Source organism: Mirounga leonina, unplaced genomic scaffold (genome assembly GCF_011800145.1).
Source record: "Mirounga leonina isolate KUSES-001 unplaced genomic scaffold, KU_Mleo_1.0 Mir_94, whole genome shotgun sequence".
In the NCBI taxonomy this organism is placed as follows: domain Eukaryota; kingdom Metazoa; phylum Chordata; class Mammalia; order Carnivora; family Phocidae; genus Mirounga; species Mirounga leonina.
This window is the reverse complement of record NW_023270855.1, coordinates 47344430-47372360: the sequence shown is the minus strand read 5'-3', so window position 1 is coordinate 47372360 and position 27931 is coordinate 47344430. Positions and strand designations below refer to the sequence as shown.

Here is a 27931-nt window from a genome sequence, read left to right as displayed (position 1 = left end):
GGGGACCTGACAGGAACAAGGGGACCTGACAATCTGAGGAAAAAGTAATACTGGCTGGATGTGAGCAGCCCAAGAGTCCACAGAAACCTAAGAGGCCAACAGCCCCTTGGGCCTTGATCAGGACCCCTAGGGTCATAAAGTGCCGAGGTTTTCAGTGTAACCAAAATTGCAACAGAGAGGCCAGTTCACAGGTCAAACAGCAATGCCTCGAAAGGGCTGTCACTTTTCTTGATCTTTAGCAATTCATTCGATTTTCAAGGTGCTCCTTGTGGGAACACAGACACACGCGTGCGCGTGCACACACACACACACACACACTCCCCTGGTCCCCCCAACTAGCAGGATATAAGGTTTCACAATGTGTGAGAGCTTGATTCAGTTTTGGTTACATTTGGGAAACCCTCCAAACGTGGGTGGTCGGCCCACTAAAGATGGTCTTTTATTAAACACTGGTTTACAAAGGATTCAGACCTATCCTTCGCTTTGTCCCGGAAGCAAGGCCGGAGCACAGCCATGTACGCTGAGCCGCAGGGCCTGTGGGGACATGCAGAGCGGCAGTGGACACAAGCAACACCCTGCATTTGGACAGAACCAAGGCTGGCAAGCGCTGGATCCCGCAGGCAGGGCATTCTCTGATCTCAACGTGGGACCTAATCCCAGGGCTGGAATATGTTTATTCGGCCTTTACCATGGCTCCAAAACCGCCCCTCTCTGTCAGGGAGACCCCCTCGCTCAGGTCGGCTAAGTTGGTCAGGCTGGCGCCGTGGGCCCCGTCGAGTGCCTCGTCGTACTGCTCCAGGGTCCTGTGGGCTTCCTGGTGGCTCTCGCGCAGCTCGGAAAGCTTGCTTCGTGCCTACACAACAAAGATGGCCACTAGCACACGGGGTTTAGGGGAAAAGTGTCAGGAGAGACTTTTTTTTCTCCTAATGCCCAACCCCGAGTGACAGATGGGCAACTGAATTACTCGCTTACAGAGTTTACAAGAAGCAAGACCACTTGTAAACCAGAATGAGGTCCTTCCCGCCGCCCCATGAGGCCTCTCTGTATCCCCAGCCCCTGAGGGAGGCCCGTGTTCAAACAGACGTTTGTCAATTCTGAACAAACTGAAACTGGTAAAATCCAGATTCACAATCTGTTCCAAGCGATTATCAACATTTTCCTTTATGGAGTTTTTATCACCCCGTTTGCGTTAATAAGCAGCAGCGAACTTCACTGTTATTACTAACACACACTCATGTCTTGGTTCCTATCTACCTGTACAAACTCTTACTGCTTGGAAGTAAAAGGTCTTAAGATAATACTACATCTATTCATTAAGAATGAAACAATATAGGGTATTAAACCCCTGGCACGTTTGTGATCAACTTTTGTCTGTAACCTGGCAAAAAGAGCGAGAGGTGGAGCCAGTCAGGAAAGGAAGCACGACTAGCCATTTTGACACTGCCAAGGGAGAGCATCACCCCCACTCCGTAGATGGGACACACAGGGGCCATTATGTACAGGGGAGGAGAGGAGCCCTCCCTCTGCTGGTGAGCCGCCACTGCAGGCCTCAGAGCCCTCACACAGGCGTGGGAAAAGGACGGGGTGCCCAGACAGCTTGAAGAACTTGAAGAAGCATGGGGTGATGCTGGTCATAGGGTGGGGCCTCCTCCATGTGTCAGTCCGCAAACTGCATGGGGATGGAGAGGTGCTGGAACCAGTCTCAGACTCTGTCCCTCTCGCTTGTCTAAGAACCACGCTGGTGAGGGCATTTCTATGCCCAAGACCCTCTCCATAGGAGCTCTTCAAGTCCTCACACAGACCCTGCCCATTCCCCCAAAATGGCATGCACTCAGGTGGGGAAGTGGAAGGCAAAGCAAACTGCCACCGGGCCAAAGCACAACGCCCACACACACACTGGAGGGCTCTGGGAGCTCACCCTCCAGGCCAGGGTGGCAGCCTCTCAGAAGAGAGCCTAACGTAAATGAGGTGGGTGACAGCAAAGGAAACAAGCGGCCTCGGTGCAGGTGCAGACCAACACAGGCTGGTCATATACAGCACTGTGACCGGTCACCACAGCTACTCCACGTGCCAGAAGACCCCAGAAGGCCCCGCCACCGCCAGCAGAGGCGGGGGCCCATCCTCAGCAAGGTACCTGGTTGATTTCGTCTTGCGTCGATTTCAGGGACTTGATGATGGTTTCCAGTTGAACTTTCCCAGCCTGAATGCTCTGCTCCAGCTGGGTTTCTTCCTGCTGCAATCGGTTCAGCTCCGACTTGGCCCGGTTCAGGTCATCTTCCTGGGACTTGAGATCAGATTCCTGAGACTGGATTTGGGTCTTCAATGAGGAAATCTGAAATGAGATGAAATATGATTGAGGGAGAATTCTTTTTTTTTTTTTTTTTTTTTTTTAAGATTCTACATGTTTGAGAGCGAGAGCATCTACGCAAGTGGCAGGAGGAACAGAGAGAGAGGGACAAGCAGACTCCACGCTGAGTGCAGAGCCCGATGTGGGGCTTGATGTCACAACCTGAGCCTAAACCAAGAGCTGGACACTCAACCGACTGAGCCACCCAGGCACCCCAAGGTAGAATTCTTAATTCACGTTGATGGAAGGAGCTAGTCCAGTGAGGCAGACACCAGCCCGATGGCCAGACGCCTGGCCTCCTTCCAGGGCCCTCCCTCCACTCGCATGACAGAGAGAAACAACAAGGCAGACATGCTCACGCCCATGTAACTGGCAGAAAGTCAGTTTGGGATAAGGAAGAATGAGACCTGGGATAAGCATAGGCAATCTGTCCCCCAGGGGCTAAAGATCCCCGAATGAGGCCGCAGAGGAGGACACAAGGCTTTACAGTCTGCTGAGGCTGCAGCCCCTCTGGCTTGTAATGAGCAGTGAAGACAGCAGAGCGGGAGAGGGGCGTGCGGGCCCCCCTGTGCGGTGAGGTACGGGCCAGGGTGAGGTGTCCACACACACAGGTTAGCAGGGACCAGAGGCCGTTCCCCGTATGGCTGGGTGGGTGAGACTGAAGTCAGGCCACAAATGCTTGGTGGCTTTTTCAAGGGGTACGTCTCTATTAATCCAGGAGGAGGTCTCAGCCCTGTGCTTCAAGGGCACTGTGAGTTCAAAGCAGCCTGCAGGAAGCCCCCCTGCAGTGCTGGGTGTGAGACTCACCATCTGAGTCTCGTCCTGGCACTTCTGCCTCACGTCGCTCAGCATGTCTCGGAGCTTGGCCTTCTGCTGATCCATTTCGTCAAGGCGGTCTTGGGCGTCCTGTTTCTGAGCTTCTAGCTCTTGCAAACTGCTTGTTTCCCGGTCTAAATCATTTTGTAATTCCTAGGAAGAGTCACATCACATTACTTGAGACGGATGAGAATGGGGAATATCCCGGTAACAGGGTCTCAGCCTGGGCTGGAGCCCCCAGGACGTCCTACAAAACCGCCTGTGCCCCCAGTCTGCACTTGGCAGGCATCCGGTGCACACCTGCTGTAAATGCGTGCATCCTGGCTTGGCAGCTGTGGACTGAGCTCTCACTAAGCGTCCCGGCAAATACTTACTGACGGCCTAAGAGAGGCCAGGGGCCAGGAGAGTGGCTGGGTCCCAGCAAGAAGAGCTGTCCAGTGACATGTGATCAGGGGTGGAGAGAGGAGAGGCATCACCCAAACATAAATAAACTGGGAGGAATGGAACCAACAGAATGCATGAGTGCTGTTGGGTGGACTTGGGAGCCCGGGGAGACCGGACTGATGCTGCACAGATGGAGGGGACCCCCACGGAAGCACTACTTAGGGTGGACCCGAAGGACAAGCAGGCAGCAGTCACGTGAAGAGCCAGGAGGAAAGGAGCCCAGCAGGTGGGGGGACAGCAGGGGGCCCAAGGTGGGGAAGGGGGGGTTGGGCTCCAACTTGAGCCAAAGGAAGCAGGGCCACACCAATGAGACTGCACGTGCTTCTGGGGCAGGACATTCAAGTATGGGCTTGGGACATGACACTTCTCCACTGCTAATGCTCCTCCAAATTGGCAGTATCTATAAAGATGACCTAGCAGGGACCCTCAGACCCGACTACGACACCTCTAGGAGAAGCATCTTAGAGGTGCACGACACATGTGACCACATGTAGTGTGTGAGCGCAAAACCTGTAAACAATGTAAATTTCCACCAGGCGGGCCTGGCTAACAACTGCGGGGTACAGTCTTACCCTAAGAGAAGCTGCACCTCATACTCTGAGTTACAATGTGAAGCAAACAAGGCACGTGGCAGAGCACATGTGTACTTCGCATTCTGGCATTTGTGCAAACAGGAAGGAGAGAATATGCACAAATCTCTCTCCTTAAACATGCACGTGACCTTCCTGGAAGGCCTCATGGGAGCCAATGAACTGCATCTCTGAGGGGGTGAAGGGGAGGGCAGGAAGCTTCACGCCTTTTGATTTTCAACCAGGCAAATATCTTATCAAATGTCTTATAACTAAAGCTAGAATCACGGATGGGTGCGGCAGAGGAGATGGAGGCCTGGGAGGGCTGACGAAGGGAGCAGGGAGGGGACCCAGAACTAGGTGAGACGGTGGCCATGGGAACCAAAGTAAGGGAAAGATTTGAGGGGACCTTGAGGGTACAGGAAGACAGGGACGGTGAGGCCGATCCCCAGGGCTGGCCTGGGCTATGGGTTGCTGGCGCCATTTTAGGAAAAAATCCAAAGCAGTCACAACGTCTCCTCTCTGCCTTGAGGATAAAAATGTCATGGCTCTCTCCTCTCTGGATAGCTCCCCAGGCTCCCTGCCCCTGACCTTTAATTCAGGAAGCAGATCATCAGTCTGACAAGTTTGGGGAAGAGAAGAGACTGGTGGTAGGGAGTCTAGGACATGGGTCTGCCACATCTGAGGGAAGAACAGTGATGGAGGAGGAGGAGATGAAGCAGGGAGGAGGGTCAGGCCCAGTGTGGTAGCCTGGGACACCAGGTGGCCAAGAGTCTGGGACATCAAGGAATCTGAGCCTCATTCTATAAAGAAGACGGAGGAATCGAAGAGCCCCACGGGGACAAAGACCCACCAGCTCATGGGTAGGATGGGAGCTGGGTCAGAATGGGGGAGGTGTCTAAGCAAAGAGAACACAGAAATAACCCAGACAACCTACAAACTCAGTTCAAACCCCCCCGGAATCCCCTGCTGGCTTCTGTGCAGAAACTGACAAGCTGATGCCAAAATTCATTAAGGAAATGCAAGGGACTCGGAATAGCCAAAACAATCTTGAAAAAGAAGAAACAAAGTGGCAGGACTCATATTTTTCAATTTCAAAATTTACAACAGACATACCTCAGATACATCGTGGGTTTGGTTCCAAATCACTACAATAAGCAAATATTGCGATAAAGCAAGTCAAATGAATTTTTTAGTTTCCCAGTGCATATGAAAGTATGTTTATACTATACTGCAATCTATTAAGTATACAATAGCATTATGTCTAAAAATAAATGTACACACCTTAAATAATACTTTATTGCTAAAAATTGCTAACCACCATCTGAGCTTTCAGGGGGTCATAGTCTCTGATCACAGATCACCGTAACATATATAACAAAAACGAAAAAGTCTGAAAGATTGCAAAAACACCAAAATGGGACATAGAGACACAAAGTGAGCAAATGCTACTGGGAAAATGGTGCTGATAAATTTACTTGACACAAGGTTGCCACAAACCTTCAATTTGTAAAACAAAAACAAAAAACCACACAGTATCCGCAAAGCACAATCAAGTGAAGCACAATAAAATGAGGTATGCCTCTAAGAAGCTACAGTCATCAAGACAGTGTGGTACTGACATAAAGAGAAATGCAGGTAGATCAATGGGACAGAATTCAGAGTCCAGACATAAAGCCACACATCGATGGCCAAGTGATATCCAACAGGGGTGCCAAGACCATTCAATGGAGAAAGAACAGTTTCTTCAACAAATGGTGCTGGGACAACTGGATCTCCACATGCAAAAGAATGAAGTCAGACCCTTACCTCACACCATATGCAAAAATTACTGAAAGCAGATCAAAGATCTAAATGTAAGAGCTAAAACAATAAAATCTTAGAAGAAAACATGGGGTAAATCTTTGTGACCCTGAATTAGGCAATGAGTTCTTAGATATGACACCAAAGGCAAGAGCAGGGGGAAAAAAAAAAAAGGAACAGACTGGACTTCACCAAAATTTAAAACCTTTATGCTTCAAAGGACACCATTAAGAAAGTAAAGACAACCCACAATATTTGCAAATCACGTATCTGATGAAGAACTTATATCTAGAAACTATCAAGAACTCTTACAACTCAGCTATTGAAAGACAACCCAATTTAAAAATGGTCAAAGAGTCCGAATAGACATTTCTCCAAAGAAGATACACAAATGGCCAATGAGCACATGAAAAGATGCTCAACATCATTAGGGTAAGTGTTAGGGGCAATGAGGTACCGCTCCACACCCACTAGGAAGGCTAAAATAAAAAATGGAAATAAGTGTTGGCGAGGATATGGAGAAACAGGAACCCTTATGCATTATAGGCTGGAATGTAAAATGGCGCAGCCACATTGGAAAACAGGCCGGCAGTTCCTCAAAAGAGTTACCATATGATCCAGCCATTCCACTCCTAGGTAACAGACCCAACAGAAGTGAAATCATATGTCCATGTGACTTCCACATGAATGTTCATAGTGACGTCATTTGCAATAGCTAAAAAGTCAAAGAACCCAAATATCCATCAACGGATGAACAGACGAACAAAATGTGGTCCAGCCACACTGAAGGGTCTCACTCAGCCATAAAAACGAATGACACACTGACACACGCTGGTTCATCATTCACGATGTGGATGAACCTTGAAAACACGAGGTGGAGTGAAAGAAGCCAGACACAGAGGTCACACCGTGTATGAATCCATTACCACGCAATGTCCAGGTCAGGTAAATCTGGAGACAGGAAGCAGATCAGTGGTTGCCAGGGGCTGGGGAGGGGAACAGGGACTGCTAATGGGGACGGGGCTTCCTTTCGGAGTGAGGAAAGTGCTGACGAACTGACAGTGGTGATGGTTGTACAACCCTGAGCACACACTAAACACCACGGAATGATACACTTTAAATGGATGGATTGTGTGTATGTGAGTTCTAGCTCAGTAACGCTGTTGTCACAAGAACAAAATAAAACGAAAACCCAGGCAAAGACGCTGCAGGTGCTCACCAGAACGACAGCGATGGAAATGGAGGTGAGAGACCCCCAGGGAGGACGGGGAAGGGGCACCCTGGGAACAGGACCGGGGGAGCTGAAGCTGAAGCTTCCGCTGCCTAAAACCAAACATAAATGGACCTGAGGACAAAGGACTCATACTCCACGCGGGGCCCTGACCCGCAGACTGTGCTAGCAGGCGTGGCAAGCGATCTCCTGGCCAGATCCACGTGGGAAAAGGTGGCAGGAACCAAAGCCAAACCTGGTTTTCACAGGGGAACTTTCAAAAAATACATTGTTCTGTCTAGGACCAAAAGCTGCCATCAAGCACTACAGCAGAGCCCCGGCCTGGCCTGCTTACAAATGAGGCCCCCACGGAACAGGGGCCAGTCTGGCTGGCGTTGGGCTCCCTCCCAGCTCTGGGGGGGCTGTTGGGGCACACAAGGACCCCAGCACCTGAAAGGCTGCAGGTATGTGCCCGTCAGAGCCCACCAGCCAGGGCTCTAGGTGGCTTGGCTGCACCTGCCACAGACCAGAGGGGACGGTACCTTCAGATGTCAGAACAAGTCACTGCAAAGACCTGACATCTTCCTCAGCATCGCCCAGAGCAGGCACCAGAGACCCGATGACTGGTTTCCTGGGCAGTTAAAGGCCGTCATAGCACCCAGATCCTCAGGGACCAGAATGAAAACCAAATCATGTTCACGGTAACCCAGACACAATAGGAAGGGAGAACCGGCCACACGTCCGTGTCGCTGGCTAGGCCCAGCCCAGGCATGAGGGACGAGGAGGCCAGCTCCACCACACCACAGGATTAAAAGGATGGAGGCTGAGGGGATGCAGCGGATAGAGGGGTGGGAGTGGGCTCTGTGTCTGAGGGATCAACTCTAGGACATGGGTGGAAATCAGAGGCCTGAGAGAGAATAAAATGACAGGAGGAAAGTACTGTGGGGGCTTTCAGAGAAATACAGTGACTTCGCCTGCAAGGTGGTCTTATAGCTGAAGCAGCTCATTTGAGCAAAAAAGCCCTTCCTGTCAGAGGCAGGCCAGTCCCTGCTTTCCATCCCGAAACATTCCAGGAGACCATCTACAGCCCAGTCCTCACTGCTAACACGCACGGAGAGTGAGAAGCCAGGAAAGGAAAGAAGGGTCTGGACACTGCACGGCGTGAACTGGTGAGTGTCCTGAAGCAGCGAGGGCACATCCACCCCACCTCACCTGCAGACCACAGCCACGGCAGATGGCCCTTCCCACAGATCGGCGGGACGTGCCATCCTCCTAGTCTCTCAGAATCCGCCAGTCCCCTTGTGGGTGGCGCAGGGGAGGGCCGCCCAGCACCTTGAGAGCCCGATGCTACTTACTTGCCCTGGCTCAGGTCCACACCCTCAGAGGTGGCCCAGAAAGAACCGGCCACTGTCGCGGCACACATGGCTGCTCTTGGCTCTGTGAGCAGCCCACTCACAGACCCTCGGTGTCCCCTGGGGAGATGGAAGCTAGGAGGCCGAGCCACTGGTCCGGGTCACTCAGGTGAGGCCTGGTGGAGCTGGAGTCCTGACCACTTGGCCGTGCTCCTCTCCCCCGCCCAGCTCTGAGCTCAGAACACTCAAAGTCCTCAAGCAGAGACCACCAGTCCCAGCGGCACTTCTAGCACTCACTCTCAGGGTGCCACAGCCACCTCAGACCCAAGACATCGTGGGAACCCACGTGCCTTCACCGGTGCAGCTGCCCGGGGCTGACTGCTTTGCCCTGGTGCAGACTCCCCTCTGCTCAAATGATGAGGAGAGCAGGGAGGGCCCTGAGTGAGTGCTGAGCATATATGCCAGACCCCATTCTCCAGCCCCACAACTCAGGAAAGCAGAACAGTCCTTACTGATGTCATACAAGACCCAGAGATGTTAAGTAACTTGCCCAAGGTCACACAGCTAAGGAGAACTGGGTTCGAGCCGAGCAGTCAGACTCCCAGTCTCCGCATCACCACCACCTGCTAGGAGACACTCCAGGAAGCAGGACTATCCTGAGGACAGGTTAGCAGCCACTGACTGAACCTCAAACACTGAGACGTGAGTGGAAAAAGCCAGACACAAAAGGTCTCACATCTAACGTCCAGAACAGGCATAGCCATAGAGACAGAAAGCAGATTAGTAGTTGCCAGGGGCTGGGGGAGAGGCAATGGGGGGTGGTGAGGGCTAATGGTCATGGGGTTTCTTTTTGGGGTGATGAAAATGTTCTGGAACTAGATGGAGGAGATAGCTAAAGAACATACTGAATATGCTAAAAACCACTGAATTGTATGCTCTAAAGGAGCAAATTTTATGTGATGTGAATTATAGAGCTCAACTGAAAAAAAAAGCAAGAAAAAAACCCCGGTCTATGGTTACACGAAACTTAAAAGCCTCACCTGGAAGCCCCCCAGAAGCCTGTGCTTCCAGGAAGGGCAGGGCTAGCTTTCCTTCACCCCACCCCCAATGACAGGCGCAGCTGGCGCTGCGCAGGGCACAGCTCATCTGCCCAGGGTGAGCACTGTGCTTACCTGTACTTCGTTGCTTTTCTGTCTGATTGCCTCTTCCTTTTCTCTAATGTCTTGCTCCAGGGAGTACTTCTCTCTGGGCATTGAAAAAGATTTCAGGAAAGCACAGATGAGTGATAGCATGCCTACAGCCATGGTGTAGTTTCTCGGCAAAGAGCTTTCTCGGCCCTTCTGCTCAGTGTCCTCCCCCAAAATTAACAGGTGAGAGGTGGCTGCTTTGAAGAGGATCCCAGGGACATACAGGAAATGTATGTTCTTTCTGCCGGATTCTAAGAGTGCAGACACCCCATCCAAAGCCCTTGTTTATGGGTGGGGAAACTGAGGCAGAAGGCACAGACAGGAGCCAGAGACCTGTACACAAAGCCTCTCTCAGCTGTCAGTCCTAAGCCATTAACTTGCCACCTGAGACTCAGCCGTTTTATGTGCTGAGGGAGAGCAAGGCCTTCCTGAGGTCAGGGGGCAGGGCCTGGGGCTGCCTAGCAACAACCTGCCCAAGACCCTACAGTCCCCACTGACTACTGCGGACGTCATCACTCGAGCTCATTAAGTCAATTCAGGAACTCAGGGAAATGTGCAGCCCTTCACTTCTGATGTACGGACTTGTGATGGTCAACTTGCCGCATGTCTCACAAGTCTCCGGTACTTGTGGTAATAAGCTGGGATAGGGGCTGGTGTAAGATTCAGATTCTCAGGGGAATGAGCTTTAACACACCTTTGTAACTGGGCGATCTCTTGACTGATATCATCAAGTTCTTTCACACCAGTAAATTCCCCTGATCCAAGAGAACTTGAACCGTCCTGGAACCAAATTCAAATACAGAATTAAGAACTGTCAAGCTGAGGGGCCCCTGGGAGGCTCAGTCGGTTAAGCATCTGACTTGATTTTGGCTCAGGTCATGATCTTGGGGTTGTGAGATTGAGCTCAACGTCGGGCTCCACGCTGGGCACGGAGCCTGCTTAAGATTCTCTTTCTCCCTCTCCCTCTGCCCCTCCCCTCCCTTAAAAAAAAAACAAACTGACAAACTGAGGGGCACTTGGCTGGCTCAACTGGTGGAGTATGTGACTCTGGATCTCGGGGTTGTGAGTTCAAGTCCCACACTGGATGTAGAGATTAGTTAAAAATAAAATCTTAAAAAAAATTTGACAAGCTGACCTCAAGGCCCAGCAGGTACTAGTAGGTCCTAGTATGAGGAATATAGTCATGGTATCTCCAATTCACAGTAACAAAAGGGCCAGCACCGTGCCTGGAAAACTATCCCAGTGGCCCAGACACACCCCCTAGACCCACCCTTGGGCCCCTGGTGAGGGCTGGGGCCAGATTAAGGTAGGTAAGGACAGCAGGGCACTGGCCTGCTCATGCAGGCCACTGCCGCCACCTGGTGGCAGGCTGCGGGAACCCACGCACAAGACAGGTGTGGTCAGCAGTACTCACCGGGATAGGAGTGCCTCTCTCTGAGGGCGGGACCATGTCCGGTGACAGGACTTGAGGGGGGTCGATGCCTTTACTGACCTTCTGCTGAATGAAGTACATAGCTAATGCAAACTGGTCTTTACTTAACTTCCCTGTTTGCCTCGTATCAGCCAGAGCCCTGGGAGAAATGTGCAGATGCTAATTACACATCGAAGAAGCAAGAATTCAGCCCTGCATGCTAAGTACAAATCACAGAACCCATCCTTTAAAGAAATGACCAGCGACAATACAAACAATGGGGCACAGCGGCAACTCCTTTTCTACTGAACATCCCGTTCCCGGACAGCAGTCCCGACACCCCCCACCCAAGCACCCTGCCCAAAGACTGGCTGGAGAACCACCAAACCCCACCCCACAGGCCGAGGTGGCGGGCCTTTGGGAAGACCTCAGCAGCAACTACCAGAAATGGCACCGGCTCTTCACGGCGTGCGCGCGGGGGACCGCGATGGTCCAGTACAGAGCAGCCGTTCTGGTGGACATGAAGCGGGGCCCGAGTGTGCCCCCTCGGGTCTCTGGCCAGCCCGTGCAGCCCGGGTTATCTGAGCAGCCTGAGCTGCTGGCTTTCAACGGGGGTGACAGCAGCAGCATTCTGGGTTGTCGGCCTGAGGCAATGGGGCCCGGAAAGCCACGCCTGACCATGCTGCACAGGGCAGTGCCTCACAGCTGAGGTGTCCCTGCTCCCGTGGCCTTCTGGCAGCCTGGCAGGCGGGCAAGGCAGCGCGTAAGCCAGCGGCACATGGAGCTCCCGCAAAGCCTGGGGGAGAAGCTCTGCGACCAGCCCAGTAACCAAGGAGCTGGCCCTTACGGGAAGGAAAGCCTCACGCAGTGGGACAAGGCCTCCACATCTGCAAAATGTCTCACCCCGGCCACTCAACAGGTGGCCTCGCTTCCCACTGCGCGTAGTGACTGCAGAGCAATGACACTACCCTCTAACACGGAGCAGAGGAGAGCCGACAATGGTGAACAGACTCGGGCCCAAAGAGCCAACGAACGGGGCCACGGGGCGTTGGGGGGGTACATAAAGACCCCACCGAATGTTGCTGATAAAGGCTGATCTAAAAACATCTTCATTCTTGTTGCAGTCTGAGGGTGAGGTGTGCTGATTCTGCCTGCCAGGGCCGGTCCTGCTGCACACCCAGTCCACAGCTGCTCCTGGGCCCGAGGCCTCATCTCTTGGGCCCTCTCCTGCTCCCCGTCTCTGAAGGAGCGTGGCCTCCGAGGCCCGCATGCGGGGTGCTTGGCCAGCCCCGACCCGTGGCAGCACGGCATTCTGGCTCCAGGGCTATGCCCCCGAGCCCTCCGGCCGCAGCTGCTCCCAGCCAGCCCTCTGGGCGTGTTATCTGCGCTTCAGGGATTCCCCTCCCCGCTTCCCCGGCCACCTGCAGATAAACCCAGACCGTCGTTACTCTTCTAGAGCATGCTCATCCTGCCTTTTCCCTTATACGCAACGCTTTCTGCGTTCCTTCTTTAATCCAAGCATACTGGTGATTTCATTGTCACTTCCCTGTCGCTGCACCACTTGCAGGTTGAGGTACTGTCCCTGTGCTTTGATCAGGGCGCGGCATCGCCACCTTTGAATCACACGCACATCCCACTTCAAGGTGATAAAGGGGGCACTGGAGCTGAAGGGGCAGAGAATGACTGTCCCTGACCTGTCAGAAGCAGCTGGTCTCCCCCAGCTGTTTGGTGACTGACTGGGTGTCACACACACCTGAAGAGACAGCCTGTTTTCTCAGGTTGAGGCTTCCCCTCACAGCGTGGACATCTATGAATTATTACCAAGGACAGTTATTTCCCCAAGCTACTCAGTAACGTGCTAAATTTCACTGCTCTTCTTTGGAAGGGTTCACCTCTCCAGAATTATATGGAAATTCTCTCTTTGTGACTCCCAAGTGAAGCCCCCTAAGCCCTGAGGACAAAGTTAGGAAGTGACCTTCACCACTGGTCAGCTGCAAAAGAAGCCATCCCTGCGCTGTGAAGACTGCTCTGGTCCACCCTGAAGGAAAGTAGGGGTGAGGCCGGCTCCCTGACCGGCCCTGAGGTGCGGACCAGAGTCTCGTTGACTGCTCACCCTCCTGATGGGAGCCGAGTCGAGTCACTGACCTTCACAGGCCTCCTAGGGGAGGTGGCCGCAGCCCCCACTGCCCAGGGCGGCTCTACCCGAGCTGCTGGAGACATACCGCACCCTCCCCTCACAGGGACAGGGCCAAGCGTCCGCACCGCGACTGGCTGTGGCAAAGGCTGGGCGTCCCGCTACAACCAGCATAACCACCTGCAAGAACTCGCCCCAGTCACTCAAGCAAATCGCCCCAGAGCTGTGAGAGGGACTAAACGGGTGGAGAGTGAGCTGCCGTGCCCAGGATACAGAAGGGCCTTCGCACTCCTACCCCACTCAAGCTCCTGTCCACCCCGGCAGGAGGCCTGCTGCAGGGCTGGAGAGACGCCCCTGACCGCCATGCCCTGATGGACACCTGCCCCTCCTTCACCACAAGCCTCACTTCCTCGGGGCCCCTCAGAGCCGCCCACAGCCATGACCTCCATACAGAAGGCCAGGACGAGTCGATGTCCAGCTACCCGTCCTTACCATATGTGTGCTAGAAGGTTCTGGGTGAGGCCCGAGTGCATGAAGATCTCCTTCACCTCCTGGCCGCTCACATAGCCATCCAGGTCCAGGTCGGTCTTCAGGAATATCTCGTCAAATCGCATCTTATCCGCAACCGGCACCACCCAGCTCACGGTTGGCTGAAATGGGTTTCAAAATGGTTGGTCTCTAGCTTCTCATCACCATAAACAGGTGCTATTAAAGCGCTTCCACGCGCTCCTGATGAGAGAAGTTATTAAGGCGCTTCTCCACGCATGTGGGTAGCACGACTCCAAGAACCCAGAGGGCACACAGGAGCCCCATTCTGTAAGTGGGGAAACTGAGGCTGACAGCAGCAGACCCCACTCAGTCAGCCTCTCCCACCCCATCGCAGCACCCCCTCTTCCTTGTATTTAGAGGGGGGGAAAGACCCAGCAGGTCTGAAGGGGCTTGAAGGGAAGCCAATGAATTCTCCTTCCAGGAGGGGGTCCAAATGTGCCAGGCAAGACCCTCCTGACAGCCCACGTTAGAAGGACGGTCTCCTGAGCACCAACCAGCCCCACTCTGACGCCAGCCTTCCTGGTCCTCTCGTATTCTGCCTGCAAACACTTCTCTGCAGCTGCCACAGGAGTTCTCGTGCCACGGCTCGGGATTCTGTACTCCATCCTTCGACCCTGACTCCATTCCCCGTGACACAGCAGCGTCCCCATGAGGTGTCAGCACACAGCAGACACTGACAGGGACTGAATGAGGTGGATGTGAAAATGGTGTCTGCTGGATGGACAGGCACCCAGGGCCCTCTGGTGCTGGCGGGGGAGCCCAGGCCCCAGATGAGCATGCTGTCACCTGTAAGGATTCCACCACCCTCGAGGGCACTGCCCCGGCAGATGCAGTGAAGAGTATCTGCGAGCCCTGGGTAGTGCCATTTCGGCAGCGACAGGGCTTGGCCACCTGCTGCATGTGTGACCCCTCCCGTTGCCTGCTCAGGTCTACATAAGAGGGGTCCACCAGGGCCCATGTACCTCCTATGTCAGGGACATCGGAGGCCCCTTCAGCTGCTAATTTCTGGACATGTCACCTCTGACCTTTGGCATACTCATTGAACCAAGTTCCACGGCGCCTCTGCCCCTTCTAGAGACGTTTTTCCTCATCCGCTCTTTCTGAACAGGTCTCCCTCGCTATCCAAATCCAGCATGATCCTGACGTGAGCACTGGGAATCCAGAACGTAAGGGGGGGAAGCAAGGGACACCATGTTACCCAGATCATTTCAGTTCCAGGATTCTGGATAGGGAGAATGAGTTAGTCCAGCAAGGATTTATCAGAACCTGTGGACCGAATTCAAAGAGCAAGGGCTCAGGACCGAATTCAAAGAGCAAGGGCTCAGGCAGCAGGAATTTAGATAACGAGAGAGACCTGCACTTTACCTGCCCTGTTATGTGAATTTTGTGAGCCACCTCAGAGTAGACATAAAGACGCACGTAAAGGATCTCTAACAAAGAAGAGGCCTGCTGTCTTTACGTCCAGTGGCTGGGGTAAGCTAAAGCTCAGATGCCAAGAAACCCGAGGAGGAAGTAACAGCAGATCAGACAAGCTAAGCTGAGGGAGAAAACGGTTTCTGTGCTCCACAAGTCCCAAGAGATCACAACTCTGGGATGACAAAAATCCTAACATTCAATGTGCACACAAAATGAGCTTGCTGCCTGATTTCTGGGGTGTCAGAGTATGTCGACAGCAACACTCCGAATCTAACTTGGCTACAAATCCAACAGGGAACAGCCTTCTCCTTGGAGCTGGGTCCCCAGAAAGGGCTGGGTTTAAGGCTGGCTTAGCAGCCACAGGCCCCCACTAAATAGCAATAGACCCTGGTGGCTGGAAGGGGCTGTGCCCCACAGCTGGCTGTGAAGACAGGACCTAGCGGCCCTAGGCTGGTGGTAAGAGAAGTGGTGGAGGGGACGGCATGGTGACTGTGGGTCCCCAGAACTGCTCGCTCTCATGTCTGTGACCACCAGCTGCCCCCATCCTTGGGGAAAGGAACGCACCCTCGTCTTCCCACTCCCACCCAGATAGAGGTCCCTGGTAAAACAGGTCTAGTTGCAACCAGCAGCACGCTCCCAGGGTCTGGGGAGAGCCACCAGATCACCATGGACAGGGTTTACAAGGCTGGTCAACCTGCACTGCCAACAACCTTGGCCCCACTTGCTTCCGTGTCAGTAAAAGCTGTCACCACTAACCTAACCTACAGTACTTAGTAAGAACTCTCAGAAAGAATTTTGCAGACACAGGTGCTGGCTGTCTTGGGGAAGAGCTCGTGCAGGTCTAAGTTACCAGCCTTGGCCCCCTCTCTGACTCCATCCCACCCTTCTTCCTGTTTCTAGAGGTTCCCACTTGATAGCCTTGGCACAAGCTAGTCCTCTGATGGCTTTTTGTCATTCAGGTGTCAGCTCACACCTCCTTAGTGACCTTCCAGCTGACGCCATCTGCAGGAGCACACCCCTCTCCTCGGCCCAAAACTTCCAGGCCAGGCCCGGTTCTGCTTCTCATAGTATCTGACCTTCCTTAGTTTACTGAAATGTTTATTGTCTATCTCCCTAAGGAGGGCAGAGGCCAGTCCCACGGTCACTGCGGCATCCCCAGGAAGTGCAGGCACGGCTGGTGGGCTGCTGAGCTGGTGAAGATGCCATCTGGACGCTGGGCTTATTAACAGATACCCACCAACTGGAGGGGAAGCCCGATTACCTGTGCCTCTCCACATGGCTAGGGCAGTGATGGGGGGCTCTGTTGGCCCCCCTGACCAAACCGCCTCGACCCTCTCTCAGAGGACCCTTGCTCTATGGTGCAGCAAGCTCCTGAAAAATGAGCCGCCCCTGCCCCCTCCCCACCAACACCAAGCAGAATGCTTAACTTTACAAATATGTCACATGCAAGAGATTCACCACCTGATCATGTATTTCTGGAGCATTAAGTGCCTGACAATTCATTTTTTGATTGTAATTTAAGTGCCTGTCATTAAGCTTTTGATTGCTGAGGCACTCATTTCAAAAACATCCATCTCAGATGAACACATTGCCAGCCACATGATGAGGGAAAGAGCCAGGTGGCCCATGCGGTCCCCTGGGAAAGCCAGGGTGACCTAGATAGTTGGCCGCCTGAGTGACCCCACTTTTCCCTTCCCATGCTTTCATTCCCACTCTTATGTTTTAAATTCACCAGTAAAGAGTGAACCCAAGAAACCAGAGGCCCCCATCATCGACCCCAAAAAGGCAGAGCCCCATGCCCAAGCTTACTCTCTCTCTAGCCCTGGCCTTGCTCTGGTGGCCCTGGGGGTGACGCACACTCTGTAGGACCTGTGAGTCATCAATCTTAGTTTTTCAAATTTTCCTGACGGTTGTTGCCAAGATGCATTTTGCAAATTCTAACAAGAGCCACAAAGACATCTGCTCCGGGGTCGGGGAAGTGTCGGCGGGGGCTCGCCCCAAGTTATGGGGGCCCCAAGTGAGCGCCACAGGCATCCCTAGCCGACAGTGCCATTTACTGACAGGCCGAGACCAATGCAAGATGGTTTCCCATTTCTACTCTTATGGTTCATATCTGAACCTGCATGGCAGTGCTGGCTGGCCCTTTTCATGTCACCTGCACTGCTTTCCCTCTGAAACCAAAAATGAGGCAGGACGCAAAGCATGACTCAGGATGGAACGCAGGATGTCACATTCTTGCGTGTCTGAGATCATCTCAAAGGTGCCTTTTTATAAAAGAGCCCTTCATGGTGTGCTACATTTGCCAGAACAAGAGATGTCTTTCTGGTTTTTTTTTTTTTTAAGATTTTATTTATTTCTTTGACAGAGATTGCAAGAGAGAGCATAAGCAAGGGGAACAGCAGAGGGAGAAGGAGAAGCAGGCTCCCCACCAAGCAGGGAGCCCAAGGCAGGGCTCGACCCCAGGACCCTGGATCAAGACCCGAGCCTAAGGCAGACGCTTAACCGACTGAGCCACCCAGCTGCTCCAAGAAATGTCTTTTTGATACATAAGATGCTGCCCGCTGGGAGTCAGAGCCCCCACACCGTCTTCCTAACAAGAGATGAATGCCTCGCTTGCTCACGTGACACTCAACATGTTTACTGAGCATCAGAGTACCTGAGATTGCTCTAACACTGAGATGATAACCAAGAACTAACTCTGCTCTCATGAAGCTAAGCGGGGGGGATGTGAAAGAGACAGATGACACATAACTACATAACAGGCCAGGCCTGGGAAATCTAGAATGCAGGGTGGACAGAGCCCAGGGCACACTGGCTGTGGTCACGCCCGAGCCCCCTGCTAAGGTGCCCCATGTGAGCAGAGGCCTAACGAAGCAAAGTGCTGGGGTATGATCTGGGAATGCACCTGCCCAGCAAAGGCGCTTCCTGAGGCAGGAGGGACAGAGACGAGAGAAGAGAGCCCGAAGAGAGCCCAGAGGTGGGAGCAACCGGAGTGTGTCTGAGGAAGGGTGATATTTGTGTGCAAATGAATGAGAAACTAACTCAGAATCCCTGTAGCTATGGACTCGATGTTTGTGCCCACCCCACCCCAGAACTCTTATGTTAAAACCTAACCCCAATGTGATGGTATTGGGAAGTGGGCCTTGGGGAGTGATTAGGTCATGAGGGTGGAGTTCCATGAATGAGATCACTGCCCTCATGGAAAGGACCCCAGAGAGCTCCCTCATCCTTTGCACCACGTGAGGGCACAGTGAGAAAACCATCTGTGAACCCGGAATCAGGCTCTCATCAGACACCCAATCTGCCAGTGCCTGGATCTTGGACTTCCCAGCCTCCAGATTTTCTGTGAGAAATAAATGTTTGTCACAATCACCCAGTCTATGGTATTCCATTACACTTAAATAGAGTAAGATACCGACCATAAATATTGTTTTAAAAAACATAATCATGGGGCGCCTCGGTGGCTTAGTCAGTTAAGCATCTGCCTTTGGCTCAGGTCATGGTCCCAAGGTCCTGGGATCGAGCCCCACGTCAGGCTCCCTGCTCGGCGGGAAGCCTGCTTCTCCCTCTCCCTCTGCTGCTCCCCCTGCTTGTGTGTGCTCTCTCTGTCTGATAAATAAAAAAAATCTTTTAAAAAACACTTTAAAAATGAATAAATAAATAATAAAAAATAAAAACCGCAATCACCAATGTTACCTTTCTGGGGTCCCGAATTACTTGCTCCCAAGGACCATCCGGCTGGAACTCTACCCGTGCAGACGGCAGCTCTAGAAGCGGCCGCTTGCAGAGGGCACCGTACCTGTGTTTGCTTGATGCTGTGCTTGGGGGACAAGCTCCCCGTGCTGTTCAGGCTGCTGACGCTGCCGTGGGAAGGCGTGGAGCGGAGGCTGTCTTTCGGTGGGGGGCTGGCAGGCAGGACGGGCACAGCGCCTGGGAACACGGTCTTCTTCCTCTTGGAAGGTGGGATGAGGGATGGAGGCAGGACAGAGGGCACAGGCTCCTTCTCGAGGGCTCGGTACACCAAGTGCATCGCCTGGGAGTGTGAAAGAGGATTACGTTCAGGTGGCCAGACGCAGGCCGTGGGCGGGGAAAGGGCAGCTCTTTCCAGGACTGCAGCGATGTGACTGCTCTTTTTGAGGTCCCTTCCAAGCTGTACAGAGTAAAAGATAAACCTTCCCTGATGCGTTCTCTTCCAATGCATCATTTTTCCAAGATGTGTTTAATCACATAAGATCAACATGAGCCCAAAAGGAATTCAATCATGCCCGACTCCACACGTGTCCCTTCACCACACAACTCCAGGGCTGACGAGTCCCCAAGTAGTGGAATTTGGAAGTCTAAAGACACACCACGGGCACTGTATGTACTTCCTGTTTCAGGCGGGCAGAGAAAAGAAACTTTGTCTAATACAAAGATTTAAGTCTGTTTTAAAGTGTAACAAAACCAGGGGTCCCTGGGTGGCTCAGTCGGTTAAGCCTCTGACTCTTGATTTTGGCTCAGGTCATGTCCATGCTGGGCGTGGAGCCTGCTTAAGAGTCTCTCTCTCCCTCTCCCCAGTCCCCCGCCTCAAAAAAAAGGTAACAAAATCAAACCAAAATTATAACCCTTCCCACTTAAAAATATTCCTTAAGTTGCTATTTGAATACAGACCAGATCACTAACACAGGTAAAATTTACCATCACTTAACGCTACAGAATGTTAAACCCAGAGAGTGACGAAAAGAAACCTAAATGACACAATCATAAGACCCATTTACAGAACAATATAAATTTCAGCTGAAATGATAGGAAATGATAAAAACAAAACAAGAATGGAAACTCAGGGCTCCTGAGGCCGTGAAGAGAGGGGCATGTGCCCGGGTTCACTGTGGGCCAGCCATCCCATGCCTGGGAAATCACCCCAAGAGCAGTTCAACGATCCAAATACTTCAAGTCCAGTGCGGTCAGAGAAAATATAAAAACTAAATAACGAGGGCCTGGGGGACAGCAAAGCTAGTGTTCAATGGGGACAGAGTTCCAGTTTTGCCGGATGAAGGGTCCTGGAGATGGGAGGTGGTGGCAGCTGCACAGCCACGTGAAAATATTAATGCCCCTGAACCACACACTTGAAAATGACTATGACGGTAAATTTTATGTTCTATATATTTTACCACAATAAAAAAAATAATAATGGGGTGGCTGGGATGGCTCAGTCGGTTAAGCACCTGATTTTGGCTCAGGTTGTGCTCTTGGGGTCATGAGATCGTGCCCTGTGTTAGACTCCAAGCTCAGCACGGAGTCGGCTTGAAATTCTCTCTCCCTCCCCCTCTGCTCCCAGCGCTGCTCGTGCTCACTTGCTTGTGCTCTAATAAATAAATAAATCTCAAAAAAAAAAAAAAAAACACTGCCCTTAACTACAAGAAGCTACTTTGTTCTACTTTGTTTGAGATTTAAGGGAACAAGGTGAGTGAATAAATCCCATGAATGGGAAAGGTCAAAGATGTGAGGTGGAGGGAAGGGAGGAATGAGAGGAGAGACAGAATGACACAGGCCCAGGGTGAGGAGGGCTGGCTTGCGAGGACATGAGCCCGGCCACTGGGCAGCTGAAGAGGAAGGTGGGGAGCTACAGGGGTGTGGAGGGCGCAGCTTCATGGGAAAGCAGTCTATAGGACGGGAGAGCCCTGATCAACACACAGAAATACCAGGGCCATTAGAAGTATTAGAGGGCGGGAGGGCCAGGGCTCAGACATAAGCAGACCTGAAAGCAGATGGTGGTGCCTTGGGGCACCTGCTGGGCCCGTCTATACACACCTACTTCCAGCTCTGTCTACTAAGAGGTCCTGAAAGCAGTGGCACCCCAGGGGCACTGAGCACCCCAGAGCCCACATCCTGGTTTCTAACACCATTCGCCACTACATGGAACCGGGGCTCCCTGGAGAACTAGGGCCGGGGCAGGAAATACACAGGAGGAGCCAGGAGCAGCCCCCCAAGCCAAAAGGAAGCAAGTGCTCAGACAATGATGTGATGTGACCAAAGGACAAAGGAGCCCGCAGGGAGGAGCTCCAAATGGGCAAAATAAATCACGCCACTAAAAGATTATAAACCGTGGAACAAAGGATGCAGCCCTGAGTCCACTGTGATACAAACTCCTATAGTAGAAGGCTAACTAGAAAATGTGCAAGAAGTGCCAGAATTAGAGACTCGTCTGGCAACCACCATAATCGTTACTCAATCAGGTGAGACTCCTGGGAGGGCACGAGAACTAGCAGGTGAGAGGTGGAAGAGGAATGGGGTGGTCCAACCTCCGTGTGTCTCCCACAAGAGACTGAGCACACAGGAAGACAGTAACTCTGCAGAGAAACCCACAGGCTCTACCAACTGCAATCAAGGTTGACACTGTGTCGACAATGTGGGGTAAGATACCACAGGTCCTGTCGACGGCATGGAGCCCAAGAAAAACAAGCATCAGCTCGGTGGGGTCCTGCCTCATGCAAGTGCACGACCTGGATCATCATGAGGAATCAGCCGATATCCCCAAGCTGAGGGACCCTCTACAACTGCTGGCCTGCGCTCTTCAAAATACCCATGAGACACAGAGACAAACGGAGCTCTTGCTCCAGATTAGAGGACATGAAAGAGACGCTGCTGCGGAATCTAACACAGGAGGCTGGAACTTCTTTGCTGCAAAGGATGTCTGGGGACAACTGGCAAGGTCTGAATAATATCCTTAGGTGATACATAACGACATATTAACACAGAAGCTATACGATAAGACACAAAATAGTATGATAAATCAGACACTGTCAATGTTAATTTCCTGATTTTGAATTGGACACTGGGTATGTAAGAGAATTCCCTGGTTTTAGGAAATACACACTGAAGTGTTCTGGGACAAAAAGGTATGGTGTCTGCAACTGACTCCAAAATGGCTCAAAGGAAAATTTCAGGTGTATGTATACTTACATGCATATGGCGTGAGAGGGAGAGAGGAGGAGGATAAAGCAATGTGGTAAAATAATATCACTGGGGAATGTGACTCAAGGGTATTCAGAAGAATTCTCTGTATTACTGTCACTTTTCTTTAAATCCAAAGTACATCAAAATAAACACTCCTTAAAAATCAGAGGAAAAAAAAAACACGACTCGAGAAACATTTCCTTCCTCAGCAGAGTGGAAAACGAGAGTCACAGCAGGGGCCTACCACAGCAAACTCATCTCTGTCCAGGTGCCCATCCTTGTCAATGTCACTGAGGTCCCAGACCTGCAAGGGAAAGAGAGCAAGGCTTACTGGGGAAGGAAGCATGCCTGCCAGAGCTCAGATTCTGAGTGCTCGGTGATTAGCAGGGTTAAGACAAGGCAATCAAGGGCGCCTGGGTGGCTCAGTCAGTTAAGCGACTGCCTTCGGCTCAGGTCATGATCCTGGAGTCCCGGGATCGAGTCCCGCATTGGGCTCCCTGCTCGGCGGGGAGTCTACTTCTCCCTCTCCCACCCCGTTTGTGTTCCCTCTCTCGCTGTGTCTTTCTCTGTCAAATAAATAAATAAAATCTTTAAAAAAAAAAAGACAAGGCAATCAAAATGCATTTGAGAAGCAGTCGGTGGGTTCTCTGAAAAACCACTAGCTGATGAAGTATCGTCAATTCCAAGATCCTTTTTGTTATACTATGTTCACTTTCTCTAACAAATGATCATAATTATAAACACGTCCACCTTGGTTTTCTCTTTACCGTCTTACCAGGAATTCTTAGAAAAGATGCTTTGGTTTTGGCACAGGTGTTGCTCCGAACACAAGCCCCCCACCACCATTCACGCTGTGCAGGGCTGTGGGCGTGCCTTCACCATTGGTGGATGGTGAGGCAGGTGCCACCAAGTATGCTTGGCCCACTTGGCACCCTGAAGATGAGGCAGACAGGTATAGGTTCCTATTCTGGGTCAAAGGCCAGGTGCCAGATTTTCTAAAGTACAATCAAAGCACTAGCTTCCTGACCCAAGTCAGCCCCACCCCGAACCAGCAGGCCTGCCCGACTCGGACAACGCTGCGCACAGCGCCAGTGCCCAGAGCTAAGCAGATACCATAGCGTCCAAACATGGTGCTTCACGTGCTGGTCCCCTCTCAGTCAATCATGAGTGACATCAGCCCAGGGATATTTCTCATGGGCAGGTCCTCCTCCCCAGCCCTGCTGCTGTCCTTGACTTGGGCCTCTCCAATACTCCACAGAGGCCAGAGCCTCCAGCTGGCCTCTTTGTCTCTAATCCTTTCCCCAGGGCTACCATGGGGACTGTTCTAGAATACACTCTGAGACTGTCCCCTAGACTGGCACATGAAGCCCCCTGTGCCCTACACAGGTCCCTGCACCAGAGCCCAGCTTCCAGGGACTCCACCTTGCTCTCTAGGGAGCCCAAAGTGTTCACAGTCCCTTCAAGCAGAGAGATGACATTTTGGAGGCATTCTGTATCAGGCTGAGTGCTTTATGCCACCAGGTTCAATTTAGGAAGCAGAGGTTCACGAAGAGTAACTTTTTCAAAGACATGGCACTTGCTCAGGGAACTAGGACTAGAACAAGACTTCCTGGCTCCACGCCTCTCCCCGCCCAGGGCCTCTCTACCTCAGCACCACTGACATTTGGGACTGTATCACTCTCTGTGGTGGAGCTGACCTGGGCCCAAGTGATGTTGAGCAGCGTCCCCGGCCTCCACCCACCTGATGCCAACAACACCCGACCCAGGCAGGACAACCAGAACTGTCTCCAGACACTGCTCAACATCCCTGGGGGAGGAAGTGCCTGGTAAGAATACCAGCCCTCCCCAGCACGCCTCTCCTCATGCTGTCATGCGCCTGGCCTTCCCATCCCATCGTCAGCCCCCCATTTCTTCTCTCTTGAGGACACAATCCAGAAGTGCCTACTCTAGGAAGCCTTCCCTGCCTGCCCTGTACCCCTCTGCTCTGGCGGGTCAGGCACCTCCCGTCTGCCACTGTCCTCACCGGGCAGAACCACAATATCAGGGAGGCAATGGGCAGCAGGGGGTCACCAGGAAGAGTGAGGGCTCTGGGGACCACCTAGGGCTTCATTCTCCTCTCCGTGAGACCCTGAGAGGCTTATTGGCCACTCCGAAGTCCCCCTTTTCCTCATCTAGAAAATGGAAGGGACGCCATCCATAACAAGGTCGTTTCAAGTCCTGAAGGACCTCATTCACGCAAAGTGCTGTAACGGGGCTTGGCATGTAGGAAGCCCTCGATAAAGAGATATTATGATCTTAACTGTTACTTATTTGCTCTCCTGGACTACATCTAATCTCATCCCCATCTTCCCGGTGCTCAGCAAAAGGCCTGGCCCCAAGCAGACTCCAACCTTCCTGAATGACTGAATGGATGGTTGGTGCATGGAAGCACAGATGAATGAACAGAAGCAGAGAGGCACAGATGCACGAGTGCACTGGTGCATCACGGACAGACAGGTGCACAGATGGATGGGTGCACGGATATGGAAGCACACATGCATGGACGGACGGGTGCACAGATGGATGGGTGCGTGCCTATGAAGGCACGTGTGCGAAGATACGGATGGGTGCATGGATTCGGATGCACACAGGCACAGGAGGATGGGTGCATGGATACAGATGCACGCGCGCACAGGTGGACAGACGCATGGATATGGATGCATGTGTGCGGAGGTATGGATAAGTGCATGGATATGGATGCACGCACACACAGGTGGATGGGTGCAAGGATGTGGATGCATGTGCACATGCTTGAATGGGTGCACATAAGCCTGGCACGTGCAGAAAAGCAGATGAGAAGTGACCCGTGTGCCACAAGACCTGGAGCCCGGCAGAAGATCTGCACAATGCACCCTTCCCAGCCACAGTTCCCTTTCTCATGAAGCACACTCCACCTCTGTCAGTCTATCTGTCTTGTTCGTGATCTGGCTCTACAACAGGATTACATCCAGTTGTCAGGTATTCTGCAAGGACTGACAAATGCACGTAATGTGCAGGCTGCAATTAAAACTCATGCCTTGTAAAGATGCTTGGTCCCCAACACAGAGCTCCGCCTACACCAGGCCACAGCCAAAAGGGAACAAAGGGATTTGAGAGATTCCCCTTTCTTAGTGGCCTTCTTTCAAAATATTGTATTAAGATAGGCTCTACCTGGATCCTATCAAATGGGCCAGTGTCCACAAAAGTCATAATCAAACAGAAACATTATTAGGTGAATCCAAAGGACAAGAATTTGTACCTTTCCCAAAGGTTCTACCAAATGTCATGAGCTAGACCCACAGGTGTCGCCTGGAGCAGCAGGGACTATGCTCAGTCCCCTGCTCTGGGCCTGTGCTTGCCACCTCTCTGTGATCCAGTCCAGACAGATGACAACATCCATCCCTTCTCAGTGCGTAGCAGGGAACTCAGTATGGACAGCCTTGTGGAACTGGGCTTTGTGCACAGAGCAAACACACAGGGCCATGATGCAAACCTCATTGGAGGGAAGACAGTCTGGAATAAAAAGCTGCATCTAAAAAACTTGTATTTAATAGGAACAAAACTAAGGGCCTTTTTTTAAAGAGAATGCATAAAATTTTTTCTAAACTTGCAGCAGAATTTAAAGTACCTTTACCTTAAGCTCATAGGCAGAAGAAAAGTAATTAAAAAAAGAAAAGATGGCACCTGCGTGGTACAGTCAGTTGAGCATCTGACTCTTGGTGTCAGCTCAGGTCTGATTGAGCCCCGTGTTGGGCTCCACGCTTGGTGCAGAGTCTGCTTGAGATTCTCTCTCCCCCCGTCTCTTTGCCCCCCCCCACTCACGCTCTCTCTCTAAAATAAATAAATCTTAAAAAAAAAAAAAGAAAAGAAGAAAAGAGTTCTAGACATACACTCCCATACTGCTCCCCAGAAGCACACGGAGTAGGGGACATCCCAGGTCTGGGTTCAAATCTCACCTCTGCCCATCTTTGGGCCCCGGGCAGCAAGCTCACTTCTGAAGCTGCCTCCCCAGGCGTGCAATGGGCCCACACCAGCATCTTCCCACAGGCTGGGGAGCATCTGTGAGCCACATCCATGAGGCCCTAAGCCAACTTGACTGTAGCAAGTTCTCCATGTACATCGGCTCTTACAAAGCCCCTGATGGTGCATGGCCGTGTGTAAAGCCTCATACGTGTGCGTGGGGAGCAAGCTTGGGGCAGACGGAAGTCAGCAGCAGTTCAGGATGTGAGAGAACCACTTACCCGGCCCAGGACATCAAGAGGCAGCTTTGAGTTCATGAGGACTGGCTTGACTTTGTCTCCAGAGAGCAAACCATTGATGGGTAAGAGGCTTTCAAAAATTCCGTCAAATTTTGCCTTTTCTTCCACCTAGTTGGAAAGGAATAGCCTGAGTGAGTAAAAAAAGGGTGCCTGTGGGAGAGTCTAAAATGAGCTCTGACCCAAAGCTGAATGAAAACAGGCAAGGACCTGCCACTGGCCTTGCCTAAAAGCACAGGACGTCTTATAGCAGTTCCAGAGTGAACATCTGCCCTGAAGGAAACAGCTCCCTGGCAACTACGAATTTGGCGGCCAAGGTCAGTGAGGAGACAGGACCTGGCCATGGGCCTCGCTCTCCACCACAGGGGCTGTCTGGGAGACAAAGATCGCCCCTACCTCCCTCCTAGGAGCTCACTAGGACTAGAAAGATGCAAGTGTGAATGGGTTTTCATTCTTTAAGATAAACAACTAAATCTGAATGTCAACCTACAGAACTAAAAGAGCTCAAGAACCAAATACAAAAATAAACCAAAGACTTAAGCAACCAATTATCAAAATCAACTTTAAGAACAGGAAATCCTCTCAGAGTAAAAAAATAAATTATAAAAGCTCCTAGTGAACAGAGAGGTCTGGACGGGACTTAGAATGCAAAGTAGCAGCTATGGCTACTGTGAAATACGAAATGCGGGCGGTGTGTCCAAGGGGCCATCGGTGAGGCGGGTCTGGGCAGGGGCAGTCTGCCCTCCTCCAGAAATAAAACCCACAGTGACTGGACCCAGGGGGGCAGACCCCTCACTACCTGCTCTGCCCACAAGCTGGAGCCACAGGAGCACTAAGAAACCCTCACAAGCATCTGTTGACAGAATGGATAACCAAAATGTGGTGCATCCACACAATGGAATATTCTTCAGCCTCAAAAAACAAGAGATTCTGACCCAGACTACAACAGGGATGAACCCTGAGGACATTATGCTGAATGAAATAAGCCAGACACCACAGGACAGGTACTGTGATTCCACTTCTATGAGGTCCCTAGAGGAGTCACACTCTGAGAGACAAGAAGTAGACTGGTGGGCGCCAGGGACTGGGGGCGGGGCAGGGGGGAGTTAGTGTTTAATGGGGACAGAGTTTCAGTTTGGAGCGATGAGAAAGTTCTAGAGATGGATGGTGGAGATGGCTGCACAACAGTGTGAATGTACCTAACGCTACTAACTATATGCTTAAAAATGGTCAAGATGGTGGGGGTGCCAGGTGGCTCAGTAATGTTGAGCATCTGACTCTGACCAGTCATGATCTCAGGGCTGTGGGATCGAGCCCCGCATTGGGCTACCTGCTCAGCACGGTGTCTGCTTGAGATTCTCTCTCTCTCTCCCTGCCCTCCCCATCCACGTGCATGCGTGTGTGCGCGCGCATACGTGCGTTCTCTCTCTCTAAACTGTCTGCATGAGATTCTCTCTCTCCCTCTCCCTGCCCTTCCCGTCCA

General features: G+C 52.0%; 1 protein-coding gene across 11 annotated transcripts in view; it reads right to left on the bottom strand.

Moving 5' to 3' along the window:
- Nucleotides 1-27931, bottom strand: part of EPS15L1 (epidermal growth factor receptor pathway substrate 15 like 1) — a 94901-nt gene that overhangs the window by 38409 nt on the left and 28561 nt on the right. For 9 of the 11 annotated variants that reach the window (XM_034997851.1, XM_034997852.1, XM_034997858.1 and 6 more), the window contains 10 exons: nt 26434-26559; nt 22419-22478; nt 19038-19271; nt 13766-13923; nt 11143-11299; nt 10423-10508; nt 9714-9786; nt 3155-3316; nt 2135-2332; nt 689-853 (listed from right to left, as the gene is read on the bottom strand). In XM_034997851.1, coding sequence (XP_034853742.1) covers nt 689-853; nt 2135-2332; nt 3155-3316; nt 9714-9786; nt 10423-10508; nt 11143-11299; nt 13766-13923; nt 19038-19271; nt 22419-22478; nt 26434-26559 — 1419 coding nt within the window. Of the gene's footprint in view, nt 1-688; nt 854-2134; nt 2333-3154; nt 3317-9713; nt 9787-10422; nt 10509-11142; nt 11300-13765; nt 13924-19037; nt 19272-22180; nt 22374-22418; nt 22479-26433; nt 26560-27931 lie in introns of those variants that run through there. The other 2 variants (XM_034997854.1, XM_034997862.1) reach the window with 2 other exon arrangements.